Source organism: Petaurus breviceps, unplaced genomic scaffold (assembly GCF_028583685.1).
Source record: "Petaurus breviceps papuanus isolate PSGF00001 unplaced genomic scaffold, PetGlider_PUasm1.0 38, whole genome shotgun sequence".
Classification (NCBI taxonomy): Eukaryota; Metazoa; Chordata; class Mammalia; order Diprotodontia; family Petauridae; genus Petaurus; species Petaurus breviceps.
In genome coordinates this window covers 72,819,507-72,843,431 of record NW_027186304.1, presented here as the reverse complement: position 1 = coordinate 72,843,431, position 23,925 = coordinate 72,819,507, and the positions used below count along the sequence as shown (strand labels likewise).

General features: G+C 38.5%; 1 protein-coding gene across 2 annotated transcripts in view; it reads right to left on the bottom strand.

The window, feature by feature from the left end:
- NKAIN3 (sodium/potassium transporting ATPase interacting 3) overlaps positions 1–23,925 on the bottom strand; it is an 862,428-nt gene that overhangs the window by 22,237 nt on the left and 816,266 nt on the right. The window contains exon 6 of one of the 2 annotated variants that reach the window (XM_069099517.1): positions 650–729. The exons of the other annotated variant lie outside the window; for it this stretch is intronic. Coding sequence (XP_068955618.1) covers positions 650–729 — 80 coding nt within the window. The remainder of the gene's footprint in view (positions 1–649; positions 730–23,925) is intronic. 2 annotated transcript variants of the gene reach the window in all.

Genomic DNA, 23,925 nt, shown 5'->3' with positions numbered 1-23,925 from the left:
TCCTTCCTTCCTTCCTTCCTTCCTTCCTTCCTTCCTTCCTTCCTTCCCTCCCCTTTTCCTTTCCCTCCTTCTTATTCCTGGTAAAAAGGTGATCTAGGCTTTTCTTTTATGCAATTAATGAACATACATCACTTAGCAAGATGCCTCCCTTTCTGTTGCTCTTACCAATACCCCCATTACTTGGAAGATAGTAACTGAGTCAATCTGTAGAGATTGGTAGAGGTATGTTATGATACAGTGGACAGAACCCAGGATTTGAAGTCAGAGGAGTTGGAGGAGTGGAAAATTTTATCTCTCCCACTTACTGTTCCTGTGAACTTAGGCAATTTACTTAACCTCTTCTAGTTTTCTCATCTTTAAATATGAGTATTGAACTAGATGACCTATGAGGTCCCTTCTAGCCCTAAATCTGATCCTAAGTGTTCTCTTTATTCTTCCTGTAGTTAAAGAAATGATTTAGATAATGAAATGATAAGCTATTCTTTGAAAATAATAATACATGCTACATGTAAAATGTCTCTCTTTAATATCAGTGATTATAAGTTAATATAAAAATTAGTAGCAATTTGCCCAAATTCATTCTAGTTCAGGTTAGTTCTGGCCACATTAGAAGGATTAATATTTTCCAGCTCATCACAACCTTACTTACAGGTTTAACAGGCTTTAATTCAACATGATCCTGTGGGGACTGATGGTAGGAGTGTGTGTCAAGTCCACCTATGAAGTCAACTGAAAATATAACAGTCCAATATAAATATATAGATGGAAATGAAAAATACACATAAAACTGAAAATTAAAATAGAATATACAGAACTAAAATTATTCATGTATGAAATTTACCATAAAATGGAAAATAAATGTTTTTAATACATGACTAAAATCAATACAGTCAATGAATAAATAAATGACTGGTGAAATTTAAGAGATATTCAATGTATGTAGGAGCTTTTAGACTGAAAAATAAAATCCCCCATTTTTAATGGTTTTGGTAAAAGATAAAATAACATCAGATTATCAATTTATTTATGATGGTCCCAGAATAGTAATTTACATTTAATTTCTCTTTGTATGTCAAAACCTATGTTTTTTTTTTTGCTACAGATGCCATACTCCACTTTTTCCTAATATGTTTTTGTTCATGTTTTTCAAAAGGCTCTCAAGAAGTCTTTGACTGTTGATAGGACTCCCTTGAATATTTTAAAGTTCCCTGAGAGTGTTAACTTTGTCTTTAAAATATTCAAGGGAGTTTTCATAACCTCCTTGGTAAAGTTATCAGATGTCTCACTTCCCCTAGAGTTAGAATTTCCTTTCTAACTATTTGTTCTGAATCCCTCCTGTATCACTCAAACTCTTCTTGTCCAATACTCATTTCAACAGCTAATTCTAATGCGTTTCAACTGTAGTTCAGCCGTGCTTATGTTCTCTAATTATCAATCAACTTGAATTAGGATTAAGTTATATTACATAAGTACATATTTAATAGGTATGAATCAAATAATGCCCCTGTGCATGTCTGAATTAGTACCTAAAAGTAAAGGAAAAGTCACTTGCTCTCTCTAAGTCTCAGTTTCAATATATACAAAACGAGTGGGTTGGCTTAAATGATCTCTATTTTTTCAGCTCTAAATTCCATAAACTCATCAAGAATCCCTCAAGTCATTCATTGTTCCTACAATGTTTTCTATGTCTATTCCTACATTTGTGGACATATATCTGTGTTATAATATAAATATACATGTTTCTCTGTGTATATATACACATATACATACACAAACCTATTATGCACATATTACAATGTATCCAAAATTTATACAAAGATTTATTTATAACCTTATCCTAATGCCAATCAGGTGAACCAACACTGATCCCCATTAATAAGAACTTGACTAGAAATTAGATTTGGGCCTGGATTTTCCTTGATCACTCTTCCCCTCTCCCAAAATAATCATGAGTTATTTTATTACCATCACGAAATTGTATAACTGTTTCCCTGAGCAGATCAAATTCTAAATTGACTAACTGTTCTAATTCTAATTTTAAAAAGTTAAAGACTAATTATGATGGAAGAACAACTGAGGAAGGGGGGGGGGCTCTAGAGCTGAAGAGATAATACCCCAGGGAAAGAAGCATTTTCTTGAATATAATTTTGTACCTGGGGACATGATCTTGTCTACAGCACATCTACATTCATGTGATAGCAAGGTGTTTTATAATGGGGGCTAACCACTGTGAAAAGTACAATGTCATGTTAATAGAGCAAAGCATAAGCTCTTAGTGACCATTTTACCTCCCCCATCCCTACCTTTTTTCTTCAAATCATCTAACCGAGTGCTTCCAATCCTACCCTCCATTTCCACTAATCATATCTTCATTATACTTTTAGTTTTTGATAAGTAGGTCCTTGTGAAGATTCTTGGCAGACTTTGTGAGGAGTGGGAAAGGGGAATGACTAAAAAAAATGTTGAAACTAAATAATTTTGTGTCAATTATGGGAAAAAAGCTGATCATTGAAAAAACCCTATTTCTTACCCATTCTGGGAAAGTGAAATGTTACATATAAACATTGGCTGAGGAGCCAGCAGGAATCTCCTTTACTTTTAGATCTTGCTGATCTATTTCCTGGGCCAAACCCAAACAGAGCACATAGCTGCCAAGTCATCTCTTAGAAGAAACAATGTTTCTTGTAATTGAGTCTCTTTGTGATGACCCCCTCCAGTCACCTCAAATCTCTGACAAGGATGTTAACCAAGTAGGTGGATGGATTGTAAGAGTTGCTGTATGTTTATAGCGACATATTGCATTTTCACCTTGTAAAAGATACAAAACCACTCAAAACTTTGCTATTTGTCTATTGGAAAGCTTAGGTCATAAACTAAATTTCCTTTGGATAATTCAGTACTCCAGAGCCATACTTAATTCCCCACCCAGTTTTCTCATACCTAGTTTGCTTTGTATATAAGCAAAAGATCTCAAAGACGATTGATTTCTGCCCTCTTTCCCCCATGCTGGTCTTCAGGGTAAAAAAACATGCAAGGTGAGCATAAAGAATGCTGCTGATTGCTGACCCTGACAGCTTCACATGACAAATAATTCATCACATGCCCTGTGAACTTGAAGGCTCTGCTCCTTAGGAGCTAGGAGAGGAATTGCCCACAGCTGAGTGTTTCTTGGTGTGGTTCAGACCCAATCTAAGTGCTAATGCCTTCCTGCCCCTATGGAAATTAGATTGGTTCTTACTGTAAATCTCTAAGTAATATCTAGAGAGATCTTTGTGGACTTTATTCTCCATTTCTTTGCCCATCTGTGGAACTCTTCTCTAAAAGAGTTTTCTGCAGTTAGAGCAGTAGAGAGTATCTCTCTCTCTCTCTCTGTCTCTGTCTCTCTGTCTCTCTCTGTCTCTCTCTCTCTCTCTGTCTCTGTCTCTCTGTCTCTCTCTCTCTCTCTCTCTCTCTCTCTCTCTCTCTCTCTCTCTCTCTCTGTGTCTCTCTCTCTCTCTTTTTGTCTCTCTCTGTCTCTGTCTCTCTCTGTCTCTCTGTCTCTGTCTCTGTCTCTGTCTCTCTCTGTCTCTCTCTGTCTCTCTCTCTCTCTCTGTCTCTCTCTCTCTCTCTCTGTCTCTCTCTCTCTCTGTCTCTGTCTCTGTCTCTCTCTCTCTGGGGGAAGTGAACTAATAATGAAACAAGACCATTTTTGTTGTAGTGTGATAGCTATACTTCAGATTTTATAAGAGATGGCTATCATTTTAAAAAAATAGGAAGTTCCATTCATTTTTGCTGCTTTTAAGATATCTCTGATTTGAAATATGAAAAAAAACCCTGAAAGTATCTTGGATTGTTGTACTTGTCTTCTCATTTTAATTGATTTGATTTATAAATTTGGGAAATTGGGTTCAACAGGAAGGCAATTCAGTGAATATGTACTTAATGCCTTCCATTAAGGACACTGAGTGCTCTACCATTATTCCATAGGAAAGCACTATGCTAAACTCCAAGGGTAATGACACATAATGCATTTGGAGTGGGAAGGCCTGAGTTCAGATTCTGGTTCTGTTACTCACTCACTGTGTGGTTTGGGGTAAATTATTCAACCTCTCTGAGTCTTTGCTGTTGTTGTTATTCTATCATTTCAGTCATGTCTGACTCTTCATGACTCCATTTGTGAAGAGATATTGGAGTGATTTGCTATTTCCTTCTCCAGCTCATTTTAGAGATGAGGAAACTGAGGCAAACAGGGTTAAGTGACTTGCCCATTCATTTTATGAAAAAGGAAACTCTGGGACTTAGTTAATTTTTTTTGGTAAAATGAATGGATTGAAGAAAATTATCATAAGGTCCCTTCAAATTTGAAATCTTAAAGTTTAGATAAGATTTGTATCTCTGCTTTCATGGAGATGATATTCTGATAGATAAATATCATATGTGTCTCAAATAATAAATAATTGCATTAGAGAAGTGAAAAAAAGTATAGTGTAAGATTTGGGGAAAGGGTTTGTGGGGAAGATGCCTCTTACTGGGGCAGAGGGGGAGGAATGAGAAGAGGTTTCCTCGAAAGAGTTTGGCTTTAAAGGATAGATAGGAATTCAATAGATGAAGAGACAAAAGACAGCACATTCTAGAAATAGTAAGCAAAGGTTCAAAGGCAGGAAAGGGTGGAGCATGATTGGGAGACAAGTATCATAGTTTAATTACAGAGAAGAGTATGGATGGAGAGGAATATGAAATAAGGTTGGAAGGGTGAGGTGGTTTTAGATTGTAGAGGGCCTTCAATAAAGACTTTCAATAGGCAGATATCATAGGAACATAGATTGGTAGCTTTATGGCTCAGTGGATAGAATGCTGAACCTGGAGTGAAGAACACCTGAATTTAAATGTGCCCTCAGACACTTCCTAGTTGTGTGATCCTGAGTAAGTCACTTCACCATTATTTGCCTCAGTTTCTTCATCTGTAAAATGAGGAATCATAATATCACCTACCTTACAGGGTTGTTTACAAATGAGATATTTGTAAAATACCTTGAAAACTTTAGGCATTATATAAATATTGACTATTATTATTTAGAGCTGGAGGAGACCTAAGAGTTCATCTACTTCAACCCCTAATTTCATGGATAAGGAAATTGAGGCAAAGAGATGTTAAGTCACTTGCCCAGGGTCATAAAACTAGGAAGAATCTGAGGACAGTTGTGAACTTCCTGACAAAATGTGGCAAGTCCTCTAAGAGAGGAACATAGACTAGATCATCTTACTTGTCTCCTGAGGAACCTGTATGTGGGCCAAGAGGCAACAGTTAGAAATGAACATGGAACAACTGATTGGCTTAAGACTGGAAAATGAGTATGACAAGGCTGTAAATTCTATATTTAACTTACATGCAGAGTACATCATACCAAATGCCAGGCTGGAAGGATCAAAAGCCAGAATTAAGGTTGCCAGGAGAAATAACGATCTCAGATATGCAGATGATACCACTCTGATGGCAGAAAGTGAAGAAGAATTAAGTAGCCCCTTGATGAGGGTGAAAGAGGAAATATAAAAACTGGCTTGAAGCTTAACATTAAAAAAATCCTAAGATCATGCCAACTTGTCCCATCACTTCCTGGCAAATAGAGGGAGAAAAAAATGGAGGCAGTGTCAGATTTTATATTCTTGGGCTCAAAGATCACTGCAGATGGGGACCACAGCCAGGAAATGAAAAGATGCTTGTTCCTTGGAAGAAAAACTATGGAAAATCTGGACAGTATACTAAAAATCAAAGACATCACCTTTCTGACAAAAGTCCATATAGTCAAAGCTATGGTTTTTCCAGTAGCAATATAAGGCTGTGAGAATTAGACTACAAGGAAAGCTAAATGCTACAAAATTGACACTTTCAGATATGGTGCTAGAGAAGATTTTTGAGAGTCCCTTGGACAGCAAGGAGGTCAAATCAGTCAATATGTAAAGAAATTAATTCAGGTCATCCACTGGAAAGTCAAATATTGAAGCTGAAGCTTAACAACTTTGGCCACATAATTAAAAGACAGGACTCATTGGAAAATAACCTGATCTTGGGAAAGACTGAAGGCAAAAGGAAAAGGGGACAACAGAGGATGAGATGAGATAGTGTCACAGAAACAATGGACTTGAACTTGGACAGACTTCAGGAGATAGTGGAGGATAGAAGGGCCTGGTATGCTGTGATCCATGGGGTCACAAAGAGTTGGATGTGACTGAACAACAACAATAACAACTTCCTGACTCCCAGCCTGGCATTCTATCCATTGAATCACCTAGCTCATAACTCTCAGAGACAGGATTTAAACCTGGGTCCTTGTGAATACAGGTCTCAGTATACTATCTGCAAAATTGCACTTCTCTCTGCTAAGGAAAGCTATCATAGGCATGGTTGCAGTTTTCATAAATGTTGAGTGGTAAGAGAGGATAGAATGAGATTGGCAAATAACTAGTAATAGTCCAGTTTGGTTAGAATGTAGAACACAAGAAGGGGAATAATAGGGAATAAAGAGGGAAAGTTAAATTGGAACCTGGTTAAAGAACCATAAGAGCCAGACTAAGAAGCTTGATTTTTATCTATTGGTATCAGATGCAGCTCACTGTCATTTGGGTGAAGTACAATAATTTTGACAACATGAAAGACAGACTAGAGATAAGTGAGGCCAAAGGCAGATAAGCGGTTGTTATACTTGTCTGGTCAAGAGTTGATAAAGTCCTGAAGTAGGTTAGTGGAAGTGGGAGTGAGAAGACAGGTTAGAGAGGCTACAGAGGAAAAATCAAGAGAACTTGGAAATTGGTTGTAGGGGATAAATAAGGGAGAGGGGAGAGTCAAAGGTGACTTTGAGGTTTCAAGCCTGGGTCAGTGGAGGATGGGGCTACTTTGAACAAAAATAAGGGGGTTGGGAGGTTAATTTAATTAATCAAAAAAAATGCATTATTCTACTACTATGTTCAAGGTACTGGGCATACAAAACTAAAAATGATATAGTTGATTGGGGGGAAAAAGATGCATTTTATTTTCAACATGTTGAGTTTGAAGTGCCTTTAGTACCAGTTGATAGTTGGAAATATGGGAATGGAATTTATGAGGTGAGAGCTTGATGTGTACATTGGGGAATCACTGCACAGAGGTCAAAACTGAGTCCTTGGGGATGGCTAAAATTACCAAAGGTGAGAGGGTAAAGAGAGAAGGGGCACAGGTCTATAGATTTAAAACTGGAAGATACATCAGAAGTCATTTAGTCCAATCTCTTTATTTTCCATATGGAGAAATTGAGGACCAGAGAGTCTCAGCGATTTCTTTAAGGTCCCACAGCTAGAAAGTAGCAGAATTGGAAAGTAGTAGAATAAGATTTCTAGTGCTAGAGTTCTTTGGACTGCATCATGAGGACCAAGGACAGAGCCTTTGGAAACCACAAACATATTTGGGCAGTGGGAGAAGGACCAATCAGTTAATGAATCTGAGGAGCAGAGAGGAAGAAAACTTATTTTGAGCAATGTTATAGAAACCAAAGGAGGACCAGGTATATAGAAGGAGAGAGTGGTTGACAGTGTCAAATGCCATGAAATGTTCAATGAGGATGAGAACTAAGAAAAAGCGATTGGATCCATAGCTCATTGATGGGTGACTTTGGAAGGAGTTGTTTTAGGAGGATGGTGGACTCATAGTATTACAAAGGCTTGAGGATTGAATAGGTATGAGGAATGAGGAAGCAGAGGCCCTGGATACAATCTATTCCTTTAAAATGTTTAGCAGGTAAAGAAAAGAGAGATTTTACTGGAGGAATATAGCATGTAAAACAAATTGGCAAACACAAGATAACTTATGGGAGGAGTCTTAAAGAGTGGGAATGAGGAAAGGGTTCTTCTGGAGAAATGTACAGTGAACCTGGAAGAAACTAAGTATTCTAAGGAGCCAAGGCACGTCATTTTATCATAGCCATGCCAATGAGTTGAGAGCCAAGGAAATCCTACAAGAATACAATTGGAGATCTAGGGATTCCAGGTTTGTGAGGGCAGGGTAAACAGGACAGAACTCTTAATACTCCTTGTATTTTATGCCCTGGAGCAAACAAAGCCACAGTCTCACCAGCCTAGGTACAGCTCTACCAGAAAGAGGAGTCTAAGAGGAAGAATTTGAATAATGAGAGATTCATTAAATCCCTCACTTTGTCAAATAAAGCAGGATTTCAGAGGTCACAGTAAAACAGAGAAGGTTGGCTGACTGGGTTGAGCTAGACAGGTATGGGAAGAAGGGGATCATAGAATCAAAGGTTTAAAACTGGATATCTTAGAGGTCATTGAATTCAATCCCCTCATTTTTAAAGAGGAGGATACTGAGGCTAAGAGAGATTAAATCACTTGTCCACCATCACAAAGCTAATATGTGTCTAAAGTGCAATTCAAACTCAGGTCTTCCTGACTGCAAGTCCAAAGCTGCAGGGAAAAGGATTTTCACCTATGGTAGGGGGAGGATTCTGAATATTAGGATTAGAGGGTTACATGGTTAGAATTTGCTAGGAAAAGGGCAGGAGTACACAGTACATGTATATAGTGCTTTAAGGCTTTTTAAGACACATAGAATAATAATACCCTTGTGCTTCTAATTAGAACATTGATATGATGAAGCCTCTGCTAATGGAATCTCCTGGGTAATCAGCTCAGGTGATTGTAGTGGGAGAGGGTTAAAGCTTATGGGGCCCACAGATTTGGATATCCTCATTAAGTGCTTAACTAGAATAGAGGTTATTTTTAATCCCCATAGAGCAGAGGTTCTAACATTTTTTTTTTTTGGTATCATGGATTCCTTTGACAGTCTGGTGAGGCCTAAGGACCCCTTTCTCAGAATAATCTGTTTAAATGCAGAAAATTTAAAAAAAAATGCAAGATTATAAAAGTTATATTGAAATAGATTTAGCAAAATATTTTAAAATAAAAGTTCATTGGCCCCAAGTAAAGAACCTCTATCTTTTATGCTACATGCATGCTTACTTGTCACTCTGCTAAGAAACAAGGAACAATAACATAATGCTTATTATTTTTTTAAGAGAGACTATGCAACAATGAAGACTAATTAGCTTGTGTGTTCCAAGCTCAGTGGAGCTGATAGAGTGTTCCCATAAGTGCTTATTTTAGAAGTTGCCAGCTCTAGGAATAAAGTCTAAAGGAGCCATTGTTCATGCTTCTAAGAACCCACACCTATCAGAGCCATTAACATTGCAGTTTAGCTGTTGTATGATGTGAAGTCACAAAGAGGAAATGCCAGGGTGAGCTGAGTAGTCAACAGATGTCTTGCAGGGAGGCGCTTAAAAGACTGGAGAGAATTTGGTAGCATCCTACTGATAAGGAATGACTGCTTACAGAAGAAACCAGTTATTTTAGCTATAGCTGGCAGCCAGAACCTATCGTATTTCCCAAGTTGCTGCATTACACTGCAGGGTCACCTCTTTGGCTGACTGCTACCCGACCAGTGGAAAATTTCCATTCAAAATGCTCCACCTGCCCAGTGGGGAAGAGGTATGGCGGCCAGCACTCTTTGCTGTGGACAGGGCATTAAAGACACTGTTGAGTCCTTTTCCGACAGTTCTGAAGGATGGTGATCATAGTTTCCCTCAATGGTCAGGCTGTAAAATACTGCTGACTCAAGGAGGTGGTGCTGATGTTGTAAATAATTTGAAGAACTTTCGGAACTACTCAGGCTGGATAGATGACACCCAAGAGCTGTTTTATTACATCTCATTTCATTTTTACTCGGATGCAGGGAACTTCAAATCTTTTCTTGGACCTGGGAAGTTAGGAAAGGTTGAAAAGAGGAGATAGTTTGAAAAGGTCGGAGTCTTTACTTCTGAACAATGGGATAAAGGAGCCAGAATTTGGAGGGACTGGATATATAGTCACCATGCCTCAGGGTTGAGAAAGGTAGTGAGGTCTGACATACCTGATTGAGAGTCACGAGATTTTGGAGCTAATCTCAGCTCTGTCTCTGATTTGCTATTATTGTCCCAAACCATATCCCAGCCTGTGCCCAGAGCATCAGACTTTATCATAGTGAATGAGAGAGGGAGAAGGGTAAGGAGAGATAGTAATAGAGGGAAACATGCAGTGTGTATTTAGACAGAGATGGAAAATAAGGAAGAGATGAATAAATGCATGAGTAAGCATCATGTATAGGCCAAGCACTGTGCTAAATGTTGGGGATACAAATAGAAAAACTGAGAGTCTCTGTTCTTGAGAGACCCCCACATTACACCAACATAATTGCTAGTTTTTATATAGTGCTTTAAGGTTTGCAAATCACTTTTCACATAATCTTCAAAATGATCTTAAGAGGTAAGTGCTATTATTATCTTCATTTTATAGATGAGGAAACTGAAATCGAGAAAAGTTAAGTGACTTGCCCAGGCTCCCACAACTAGTGAGTATCTGAGGCAGTATTTGAACTCATGTCTTCTTTGACTCTAAGTCTTAGACTATCCATTGGGTCTCCTAGTTGGAGGAGACACCATAGAAGAGAATGATCAGCTTCAGGGCAGATGGTCAAACCTGGAAGTACTAAGCGTTCAGGGAAGGAGCACATGGCAAAGCCCATGGGCCTTTAGGTTATGTCTCTAGGTCTGATGATGGTGCTGGAGTCTTCAGGGCAAAGAGGCAGGAGAGATTGTAAGGCCTAGTAATTTTCCATCTCACTGGAAGGAATAAAACAGTGACTCCCACCTCATCTAAGACATGTAACTGGATGGGTTTTGGGAGGCTGGGTTAGGGATGGTGTGAGGGAAAAGTCAAAGGGGTGGAAGAGCCTAGTCATGATGGATCTTCTCACTGCCTGGTCATCCCATATGGGTTTTTTCCACACTCTCATAACCCTCACCACCCTCAAACTTCCCTATTATCTTGCTCTTTTTTTCTTTCCATCTCATGCTGTGGTGAGAAGGCCCTCCAGGTTCATTTATTCATCATTATTATTGTTACAATAACAATTCTTGTTGGAAATATGTTCTCCTTACTTCTCCCAATTTCTCTCTTTGTTTTTTCCCACCTAAGGGTCAGAGAAGAGGAGATAACCTTATCTAGTCCAAGCTCTGCCCACAAATCTCATCTACTATATTTCCAGCACAGACTTGCAGTGACAGGGAAAGCACTGTCAGCTGAGGTAGCCTGTTTTATTTTGAGATGGCTCCAGTTGTGACTTGATGTCCCCTTAGTGGTGTGACTTTTGGTAATCTTTACTTGTAGGTTCTTGACTTCAAGTTAAAGACTTTCTATCCATTGGGTATCCTAGTTGGAGGGGTCAACATAGAAGAGAATGTTTAGCTGCAGGACAGATGATAAAACATGGAAGTTACTAAGGGTTCAGGCAAGGAGCAGATGGCACAACCCACTTTAGGGTATGTCTGTAGGTCTGTAGGTAATCTTTAGTCATAGATCCTCCTCCTCCCCTCTGGTGCCTGTTCTTCCTCTTGACAAACCTTTAAATACTTGAAAAAGACAATTATCTTCTTTTCTCCAAACTAAGTTTCCTCAGTTTCTTAACTGAATCTATAATGCATAGTTCCCTGTCATCATATCATTCTGGCTTTCTTCTGGGCAAACTACAGCCCACAGATAGGATACAGATCTACCAATGTGGTCTGAGCAGAACATAATATAGTAGGACTATTATCTCTCTCTTTTGAACAGGAGACCTCTGCTAATACAGCATTAGCTCTTTTGACTGTCACATTATACTGTTGATTTGTATGGTGTCTGCAACCCACTAAAACTATGAGATGTTTTGTTTTTGTTTTTGTTTTTTGCACTGATTGCTTTCCAGCTATGTCGACACCATTCAGCTATACATATCACAGGCCAACATGTTCTCTTTCCAGACAATTATGGCACCGAGTCCACCTGCTGAAATCCCAGATGACCTCATCTATTCCTGAAGATACCAGTCTCTAGAGTGAATGTGGAAACTGATGGCATTTTGGAATTGGAAAAGAGGGATTTCATTCTATAAAATTGAATATTGCCAGTTGCTGTCAGCATGCTGTTGCAATGCACAGTCATTGTAAAGACATGTGAAGACACAGGTGGTTGGGCAAGGTTTTCATAAGCTGAAAAAGATGTACTCGCATGTGGACACATGGGCAATCAGTGAATTGGCAGCTAGGAGGTACAGTGAATAGAATGCTGGACCTGGATTCAGGAAGACCTGAGTTAAAATCCAGTCTTAGACACTTACTAGCTATGTGGCTCTGGGCAAGTCACTTAACCCTGTTGAGTGAAAGAGGTAAAAACTTTTCAGACTATGCTCTAAAATCTAGTAAGGCTTCTCTGGGGAACAGACTTGAGTTCCCTTCACGAGAAATCTCATGATTTACACGGACTCAAAACTCAGAGCAGTAGGAGTCATCTCTCTCCTCAGTGACACCTCAGCATAAGATATACCAAATAAGGACAGAAGTGCTTTCTCAAATGTACATTGGCTGGTCTACTGTTTCCTTGTTCTGGGTATTTGGGGTAGATTGCTGTGCTTAGATTGTGTACCTGACTTCCAGCCAATGGAAGGAAAGGGTCAGCAGGGAGGTGGGAGGAATTCCGCTAGGGCTATATAACTGTGCCATTTCCTTTTGTAAATCATTTCTCTTCCCTGACTTTTTGTCAGAGGGGGGCTTGCCCTTTCTCGAGATCGTAAGAAACCATTCCTTTCTGCTTTCTACCCTGAGAAGCCTGTGTGTATTATTTGGGTAAGGATCTCAGTTGCACACAGTTTTGGGGTGCACACATTGTTTCCCCGAGTTTCCTCATCTGTAAAATAAGCTGGAGAAGGAAATGGCAAATCACTCCAGTGTCTTTGCCAAGAAAACCCCAAATGTGGTCCCTAAGAATCAGACATGACTGGAATGACTGAACAACAACAATCTGTGAGTAAGGCGCTTGTTCCAATGTGTACCCACATTCAAGTGTGGAATTAAGATTGTGTAATAGTCTACAGTCACTTCACATCAGCTGCAGTGTGGGATCACCAAGAGTCAAACATGACTGAAGAATGACTGAAAAACAACAAAAACAAAGAAAGTATGACGGCATAAGGGCATAGTGAAGGGGCTTCCAAATGAGGTAACCACTGAAAAGGGGTAGTCAGATGGAATGGTCCCTGCTTTATCTGGATCTCTTCACATTTAGCCCAGAGATGGGCAGAAATAGAATAAATTTCCTGAGGTTTCAACAGCTTAACTCAGGGCCATAGCTACCATAGCATTCGATAATAGCATTTATTAACATAATATATATTAATATCCTACAATGTGTAAAGCATTGTGTTAACTTCAGCATTCATAGAAAAAAAACTGAAATAGTGCCTGCCATGAGGAGTTTGCACAGTGTGCCTTTAGCACACTCTACCTCGCAGCATGCTTATTTTCCTACATGATGTATGTGCAGATTAGAAAATAAGCTCCTTTAGGGTCGGGTCTTTCATTCTTTTTCCTATTTGAGTCCTCACTGGCTAGCACAGCCCCTTGTGCATTTTAGGGACTTAACAATGTTGAATTGAATCTGTGGAGATGCTTGAAAAGGATCTAGATAGGTGTAACACCTCTCCCTGTTGATTTTTCCTTCCTCTTCCCTTATCCTGTTCAAAGTAAAATAAAAATGATTTGTTTCACTTTGTTTATTTGGGCTTGAAAAAATCTCATTGCTTTTCTTTGTTTTTATGAACTGTTAAATTTGTTCAGCATTGAAATATTGTCATCATGATTTTATATGTATATATGAGCATTTCCCCTCCACTAGATAAAACATCTTTTCCTTGCTGACTACCATATAAGTATTGTTTTTGTTTTCACTTGCCTAGAACAATATTATTTCCCCTCTCTGCCAAAAAAATCATTGTCTTGTATATATCTCTTGGATAAAATCTATTTTTTTTTGTTTTTTGAAAGGCAGTTGGGGTTAAGTGACTTGCCCAAGGTCACATGGCTAGTTTTTGTGTTAAGTGTCTGAGGCCAGATTTGAACTCAGGACCTCCTGACTCCAGGGCCGGTGCTCTATTCACTGTGCTACCTAGCCACCCAAATCTATTTTTTATTGGAACTATTATCAACTTATTTAAGCTCTGAATCTGAAGGAAAACATGATATTATCTTGAATTGGATTTGAACCCAGGTATTCATGACACCAAGGAAACAGATTTCTATCCCTTTTTGCCACACTGTTTCTCTCTGTGTTTCTATCACTCTCTTTGAGATAGCTTTTCCTAAAAAGTTCTATGAAAGTAAATATTTTAAACCTGAGTTATGTCAAACATACTGCTTGACAGAACAACATGGTCAGTTCTTATTTTATGCTAATAATCATTCTTAGAGAAATAGTGGATTGAGGGCTGGCCTCGGAGTGGGGAAGACCTGCTTTCAAGTACTGCCTCTAATATTACTGTGTGACTCTGGACAAATCACTTAAACTTTTAATGCCTGAGGCAACTTCATAAAATGGTAATTTGCAGAAGATGTGCCCACTTACTTTGGTATATGAAGTACCTTGCACTGATGATGCATTGATTTGCATAGGTCCAGTTTAAAAAAAAAACTGTTTATTGGTCTTTATCTTTGAGTTTCTGTCTTCTGTGTTTATTTGAAGTATGACTTAACTTTATATATGTATATATGCTTTCAACACTTTTTTATTTTGTTACAGGGGGAAGAGGAATTAAGAGTCATGGGGAGTCTAATTCTGTTTAGCCCTTTTCATGATGCTTCAGAAAATAAGCATTCTCACCAAGCTGACAAAAAGAAAAGGGTTAAAGTGGGGAAAGTGTATAGTTCAGGGCTAGAAGTGATTTAGGCTGTGACTACTATAAGAACTCTAGAGAAAGGAAGCTTCAAGGGGGTTGGAAGAAATGATGGGCATGGAAGACATCTCTATACCTGGGATCACTTTTGAGCCCACTTTATCGCTTTGCTAGTAATGAATTCCATGGGAAGGGATTGTCATCTTATACATTACAACTGAAATGATAAGCTATCCATGATGAGAAAGAGTTAGATAGCAGGACTTTAGAAGTCTCAACCATCAAAAGGAACACGACGAAGAAAGCTGGCTAGAAGAGGAAATTGGTACCCTGCATCCTGAGTCCTCTCAATCAACTGAACATTGACCCTCTGAGTTACCATGAGTAGAAGAGTATTTGGAATTTGTGCTAGCTTCTGGTAGAAGCAAATAGTTGTGAGTCTAAGCACCTGAACTGAACTCCTGGCTTTGGTATCTCCTTGTAGACTAGTTAAAGGATAAGTGAGTCTAGGGAATACCATGGGCATGTGGACTATGTGGGAGCTGTTTTGATATATTTAATTTTTTTTCCTTTTGCTTCCATAGTTATGAGTAAATATATGCATATAGTTAAATCGTGCTTGTACAAAGGACTTTGTTATGCTACATTATTATGATTTTAATGAAATGTAGCATTGTCAAAAGAGAATTTTCCCACTGGGAAGAAGTTTCATTGAATAAATCTGTACACCCATCCTTGGACTAATAAGATGACTATCACACTCAAAAAGGGCCAAGCTAGAGCACAGAGTTAACCATCTCTCTGAGAACACTGATGGGCAGCTAGGTGCTGCAGAAGATAGAGCCAACCTGGAGTCAAAAAGACTCATCTTCCTGAGTTCAAAACTGATCTCAGATATTTATTAACTGTGTGACCCTGGGCAAGTCACTTAACTCTCTTTGACTCAGTTCCCCATCTGTAAAATGAGCTGGGAAGGAAATGGTAAACCACTTCAGTATATTTGCCTGAAAATGAAACCAAAACAAATGGGCTTGAAAAAAGTCAGACATGACTGAAAAAACACTTAACAACAACAATTGAGCATTCTGGAGGGCTCAACTTTTTGCTGAAGGGTTCTTTGGTGTTGAATAAAGTTCCAGAGCACCAATGATTCCAAAACTTGGCCCTTATTATTGAATAGGATCAGAGAAGTGGCCAGAAGTGCCTATTAATGGTTAAATGAGCAAATACAGGGAGATGTGGCATATAAAATGTGTGTATATACAGAATCAAAGAAATACAGAACTTTATAGTTAGAAGGGACCCCAGATGCTATTGAGTCCAACCTAAGCCAGAAAATAACTTCCTCTATAATATACCCAGAAGAAATCATCCAGTTTTTTTGGACATAGATCTACATATATGTATGCATAGGTTTCATGAATATGTGGATTGTGTGTTTTACACACATATTAAAAAAAAACCTGAATAAAAGTAATTCCTGTTCTGGTTTAGACTGGACTAGATGGTCTCTGAGGTTTCTTCCAACTCTAAAGTTCTAAGATTATTTGATTCTAAATATACATATATTTCATATGCTGTGACTCCCAACTAGTAGAGACATAAGATATGGTTAGATATTAGCACCACTAATGCGGTCCTTGTATCCAGAATATTGGGGACTCCATGAAACTCCATGGGGTAGTGAGGAAGGAGGTGGAAGTAGAGACTGTCTACTCCCAAGAAGATAGCAAGATACTGGTATTTGATGTCCTTATGCACTTCATGAATGTGTGGAGTTGAGGAACATACATAAATAATTTCTGGATAAGTTTTCTACTGCTCCACACCTTCATTTTCACTCCCCTTTCCCTGATTAGTATTGATTTCCTCCCAGTATGGGGTTTCCATGGCCACATATTACTTCCTGCTTCCTTTGGTATTTCTTATTTAAGAAGTAATCATATTGTATAGATCAAAAAATGTTTACTTGATATTAATTTCATTCTTTGAAATTCACTATGGACTTAAAAAACTTTATTTTTATCTGTCTTCCTTTTATTCTAAATGGGGAGGGGACTTCCATGCAGCGAGATGGTAATTAGGGGGGACAAAGGGAAGTCATAAATCTCAATGGAGGGAGAACAACTTCACAGTCATGTGTACTACTGAATCTGAAAGGGGTTTTGGATGCCAGGGAGGTAAACAGGTACCCACAGCAGCACCTAAGGGAAAAAACGAGGCCAGATTGGAATAAACAAAACTAGGGTGTGGAATGAGTAACTAACAAGGCTCTAAGAATGTTCATAGCAAAGCAGCTGTGGCAATGAGACATACCAAGTTTAAATGTCCCTGGGGAGAAAATATGAAACACCCCCTTCCCCAAAGCATTGGACTCACAGCCAGAACATTGGAGTTTGGATCCTGTATTGACCACATACTACATATCTGTCTTTAGGCAAGTTTCTTAATATTTCTGGGGCTCAGATTCCTGATCTGTAAAATAAAAGGTTTTGGTGAGATGACTCCTAATGGCTCTTCTTAGTTTAAATTTAATGGTCCTTTGAACTACTTTAAGATTCAAGGTCCTTAGGTTGAGAAATTACTCTGGGAGGATGACCTAGGACTGAACTGGAATTGAGACATGGACAGCTGGCCTCATCATCTACCACCAGGATACATGTAATTCTAAATCTTCTTAAGGCTGGACCTTAGAAGCTTTGTTCTTTGTCACAATCATGAAAACAAATGGGCAATCGTTAGAATTTTTCTAATCTCCCCTGCAAGGGATCAAGAGTACTGATTTTAAGGTTTGCTGAAATACCTATTGGTTTTCTTGAGGAAACAGACAAAAACCAAAAGGTCAGATAAGTTGAAATTCAGAATTAAATCAGTTTTCTTTTGGCAATTAGGGCCAGAATTGAACATTAAAAGATCGGTGTGGACTTTATTCAGAAAATTATGAAGGACTTTGAAGAATTGTAGGGTGCTTGATGCTGTGATTGTTATTTAGTCATGACTGACTTTATAACCCCATTTGGGGTTTTCTTGGCAAAGATATAGGAATGGTTTGCCACTTCATTATCCATATCCTTTTACAGATGAGGAAACTGAGGTAAACAGGTTTAAGTGACTTGCCAGGGTCACATGGCTAGTAAGTGTCTGAGGCTAGATTTGAACTCAGGAAATGAGTTCCTGATTCCAGGCTTGACACCATTGCACCATTGAACTACTTGATGCTGCAAAAGTCCATCTTTAACACCAAAATTCTTTTAATGAAGACATATAGTTGTGAGTCATGAAATAATAATCTTATAATCATTAGAATCATGAATAATCCCAAAGACAATGGAAAGGCATGTAGTGAGTAAGTAGGCAGTGCTACCAACTATGGTTTGCATGTGAGAAAGATTGTAAAAGACAAGCAGGTGGGACATCATAAATCAAAAATGAGATACAACAGATAGTCTGAGAGGTACATTGGCATATTCAAAGGAACAGGGCAGGCTTCTGGTGCATTGGTTGGATCCTCCATAAAGGATTTATGGAAAGAATCAGAGGATAAAACAGCATGGAAAGACTGTGATCTGAACCGCTAGTGGCAGAAGTTCCCACATGACTGAAATCATGGATTCATTGAAATAGCAAAGTAGAGTTGGTCAAATTAAGAAGGAAAATCGACTCCTCCTTCTTTATCCCAGTCTTCATTCACACATTTTTAGTTAAGTCACGAGTCTGTTACTAAATGAGACTTAAATGCCCATATCAGATACTCTTAAGAAATATCCTATCTTGGCCTTACAACACTTAGCATAGGAATGAATGGGAGACAGCTTTCCATCATGTCTTTTTGCTTTTGGTACCATTTGCAGTATGTTTTCATTATATTTTGGAAGGGAATGTGTAATTGGAGACATATGTGTATGTATATGTGTGTGTATTCATACATACATTCATATCTCCAATTATATATACATATACATATACATATTTATAGACTTGGAAGGGGATTTTGGAGAAAACAGTGTTTTATCTTTACAGATTCGATACATTTAAAACGGAACTGATTCTTCTCTCTCAAATCTGTTTTAGTGATTCTGGATTTTGCAGATCTTTAGCTGGAGGAATTAACTGCTTAACCATAAGACTGGATGTGTAAGCAAAGAATTTATGGGAAAACCTTCTGGAATACTCATAGAAAGCACTTGCTTGGGGTTGGTAGCCAAACCCAAACCGACAGACATCATAAATAAGGCGGATTCTCCTCTTCAATCTGAGCTACAGAGAATGGGGGAGTCTTAGTTGTAAATGCAGATTCATTCCTGAGAGTCTTTTAAACCAAGATGCCAGGATAGGCATAATAGGTAGCAAAGGGAATATTATCTGAGCTGAGAGGATGAAACCTTTCCACCAGCATAGAATCAGGAAAATTTACTGAGGGTCCCAGTTCTGATGCAAGGCCAGATTAATTAACTTTATAATCTATCCTACTCATTAGAGTGTCTTATCATGTATTATTACATTGTCATCCGAATCCTGCTCATACCATGTTAAAAACAGTTTTCAAACTAGGAAGCCGCAACTCTTAGAACTCATACCAGAACTGTGTATGGAAAGCTATCACCTAAAAATGGTCATGCTAAGATCTATGTGATTTTTTTTTCAAGATTCATAAAGTCTTTATTTAAAGGAATTTCTAAGAGTTTGCAAGTTAATGAGGTTAAAAAAAAGATTCAGTTAATATGTGCTGCTGTGTATTCACTACAAACTAGTACAAAAAATCATCCATTTGTTCAGGAAAAGCCTCCTAAGGCAGAAATTAAAGCAGAAACATTTGACACTAAGTCGAATAATCATTCATTCATCCATAGCTCCTGCCAACTGAGCTCTTTGGTGGAAGGAGATCCATGAAACTCAAGCTCTTGACTATAGGAACTGGGGTCAGGGAGAGGGGAATGTTAAACTCACAAAAAAGCACTTAGGTTGAAAAACTTAGAGAATGAATATCCCACCTCCATCACCATAGTTTGGAACTGAGTCCCATGAGCCAATGTCAACTTCTTAGACATCTCAAATAGCATTTCCTGAAGTTAGTCTCCTTGTGGACCCTCCCTATGTTAACTCTACATAGGGAATGCAGATGATAGTTCACACATGTACTGTTTGGGCTCATAGTGTAATAGAAGCACAGTTTTTGATCCTGCAGTGAGTGAGGATCTAGGTGCATAAAGAAGAATATTTGAAACCCCCTTTTTCATATGTCACTGAGCTTGTTTCAGGTTTCATCCTTTCCCAACAATCCAACTGCCCACCCTCACCCCCTCTAAGCATCCTGGGATAAACATATTGGTGGAGTGTAGCTCATTGGCTTACGCAATTTCTGTTGTGGTCTTCAGAAGAACAGAATATTTACCCTGTCATCCAAGCTTCCATTGCACCACCATCTCTATACTGGGGTATTCACTCATCATTGGTAGTTTGTTCAAGTAGTTATGGGTCTTGTCTTTTTCAGTGGAGCACTAAATGCCACTCTTACATTCATTAGACTGAGGGATATGGAAAGGTATTTCAACCTTCAACATAATGCCATGCACTAAAACTGTGCTGTTCTCAGACCAGACATCACTGACGAAGGTGACATTGACAGTGTAGGATTCTCCTCTGTGCAATTTGCAGGGCTGAGTGGAAAAGGGATTCACTCCCATTTCGTGGCCTCTTCCAACATCAAAGCAGCATTTCCTAAAGTGAACTTGCTTGGCCAGGGCAGTGACCTGAGGGCCAGGAGCGGCAGCTTCAAGTTAAAAGAGGAATAGGTCATTGCCTATTGTATAGGAAGAGGGAATAACAAGAGGAAGCACTTGGTCTATGTGATTTTGACTGAAGACTAAGAATAGGAACAATTCTTTTGTGGAAGAAAAAAGCTAAGGTCCAGCAAGACTCTGGAGTTTCCACATTTGTCGGTAAAGACTTTACTCTTTCCTTCAGTTTGCAAAGTGTGTTTTCACTGTCCCCCATTGACTTCAATGTGATACAACTTAAGGATGAGGATAAATCCTATAAAAAGCTAAAGAAACAAGATGCAATGCATTAGATGAAGAGAAAGCAGCATGTTAAAGCTGTATCCCAGAGAACTTCAATATGCTCAATGTGAAGCTTTCTCATCATGACTTTAAAAATAGAGGGTATTTCCTCCATTAAACAGAAGTTGGGGTGATATACAGAAAAAAATGAAGAATCGCAATGGGGAGAAAAGGATGAAATAGGAAAGCAAATACAGGTGAAGTTAGGAAGACACAAAGTGGAAACAGGCACCTTCTAGGTTTTAGATATGATTTAAAAAAGAAACAAACAAACACACAAAAAGAAACAGAACTCAGGAGAGGGGAAATTGGAACCCAGATAAAGATTAATTTAATGCAAGTCAGGGGATGGGATAGCATCTATATAAGAGCAGATAAAATTTAAACAGAAGATACAGGAGGTGGAAGGTGGCGATTAAGTCAACTTTAACACATCTAAAGTTAGGATATTGGAACCTGAAAAAACTGGAATCAAATCAGCTTATGCAAACAAAAAGCCACATATAAATGCTTGAATATATGAAAAAAAGGGAGGTGGGTAACCTAAGTTTAGCCTCATAAAAGGTTCTGGGTGAGATTATGAGAGCAGGGATCCAGAGCACTAAAGTTGAGGCCAGCTGAACAACTGAGTTGATACTAAGAGATGGTTCACACTACCCTTTCATTAAGGATTCCAACTGCAGTCACAATCAAGGGAGCAGGGAGGTTCAGCTGTGAGAGCTGGAAGGCTGCTGCTGCTGCTTCCAAAAGCTCTATAGATGCACCAGGCTCTGGAATTATGTTTAGGCAGTATTCAATTTCATACCACCACAATAAAGCAGATATTGCAATAAAAGGAGTTAACATGAATGTTTTGGTTTCCTGGTGCACATAAAAGTTATGTTTACACTATACTATAGTCTATTAAGTATGCAATCATATTATGACTACAAATGTACATAATCTAATTAAAATAATTTATTGCTAAAAATGGTAACTATCATCTGGGCATTCAGCAAGTCATAATCTTTTTGCTGGTGTGGGGTCTTGCCTCAATGTTGATGGCTGCTACTGATCAGCATGTTATTGCTGAAGGCTGCTAAGTGCTTCACAAATATTATCTCATTTGATCCTCAAAATGACCCTGTTAGATCAGTGCTCTTATGATCCTCATTTTATATGTGATGAAACTGAGGTAGATAGAGGTTAAGTGACTTGTCCAGGATAACACAGCTAGTAAATGTCTGAGGCAGGATTTCAACTTAAGTCTTCCTGATTCCAGGCCCAATGCCCTATCTATTGTGCTCCCTAGCTACCAGTAAATCATAGAATCATAGCTTAAAGTTGGAACACACCTCAGAGGTCATCTAGTTCAACCTTGGCCCGTATCATGAGTTCTCTCTACAGTTATCTCCATTAAGTGGTCAAAATGTTTCAATCGAAGTAACAGAAAAGATGGATCTTCCACTTATTGGTGATCTGGACAAGTCAATTAATCTGTAATTTTGGTTTCCTTATCTATAGAAAAGGGTGAAGGCAATAGCTAACATTTATACTCCAATTTACATATGATATCTCATTGGGTACCCACGTCATCCTTGGAAGGTAGGTCACTAATAATATTCACATTTTATAGATCAGAAAACCCTGTCTCAGACTCGTCTATGTTTGTGCAACCAGCAAGTATCAGAACCAAATATCTTCTGAGTCCAAGTTCGATTATCTTGACGCTATACCTAACTTGCTACCTCATTTGATTTTTGTCAAGTTCTATAGAAAAAATTTGCTGAATATTATTATTGATTATTATTGATCAGACAAAAATGCTTAAATTCAATCACTGGACAGACTAGTTAGCTATGTATATACTGAGACAAATCTCTTATTTGACCACATACTAAACATGGTAAACTATCTTTTTTTTTTTTACTTTTTTTTGGAGGGCAATTGGGGTTAAGTGACTTGCCCAAAGTCACATGACTAGTAATTGTGTCAAGTGTCTGAGGCCAGATTTGAACTGGGGTCCTCCTGACTCCAGGGCCAGTGCTCTATTCACTGAGTCACCTAGCCACCCCCATGGTCAACTATCTTTAAAATGAAATGTTCAAATTTTGAAAATTTTAGGTACAAGAGAGGCTGGGAGAGAGAATTCAGCATAATGGAATTATTTCTACTAGGATAAAAATCCAACATTGTCATCCTAATTAAAACAATATCAATATCTTGTTAAATATAGGTTTGTACACTTTGAAGTACCTCTTGGTTAGAAGTTGCAAGGAAAATTTCCCAAGGCTAACTGAGCCTCATGAACAGCATCTTATTAGGTGCATATGATAATATATCCAAGGACGTAGGTTTGTATGGTCAGACGGCTTAGGTGACATTCTCCACATGTGTCAGAACACTAACAATTCAGAGATATAATGTATTTTCCTTGCAATATCCAGATGACTCTGGAGGAGAAAGTGAGGCTGCATAGTCTTCCCTCACTTAAATCCAATTCACCTGCATGTTGTGGCATCACCTCCCTGATGTCATGGTCCTCTTCAAGAATGAAGGGCAAACAAGTACCACAACAATTTTGAATTAAGTTGTTCAAGGACGATGACTTTTCAGAAAGGGCAACTGAGACTCCGAAGTTAGGAGACTTGAAGAACCCTAACTATAACAGGTTTTCCAACACCATTATTTTCGCTCTGTGATGCTGCTTCTCACATTATGGAATCTCTCAGCTCTGTCATCTACTGCTTGTGTGACCTGGAACAAGACATGTAGACTCTCTGGGTCTCAATTTAATCATCTATAACATGCAGGTGGTTGGACTAAATGCTCTCTAAAGATTCTTTCAGCTCTGAATCTAGGAAATGCATGAGGAGAGACAGAGGAGTTTAGCCAATTTTAAGTTCTATTTCTAGAAAAGGCAGCTTGGAGCAGCAGGAAATGTGTTTGACCCAAAGTTAGGAGTCCTGGGTTTGAATCCCAGCTCGAACGCTTATTAGCTGTGTGACAATGACTTAAACTTTCTGGGACTCAGTTTCCCACTGTGTAAAACTGGGATAATATTACTTACATTACCTACTTTGCAATGCTGTTTTAAGGAAAGTCATATAGAAATGTGAGTTCTGAGTT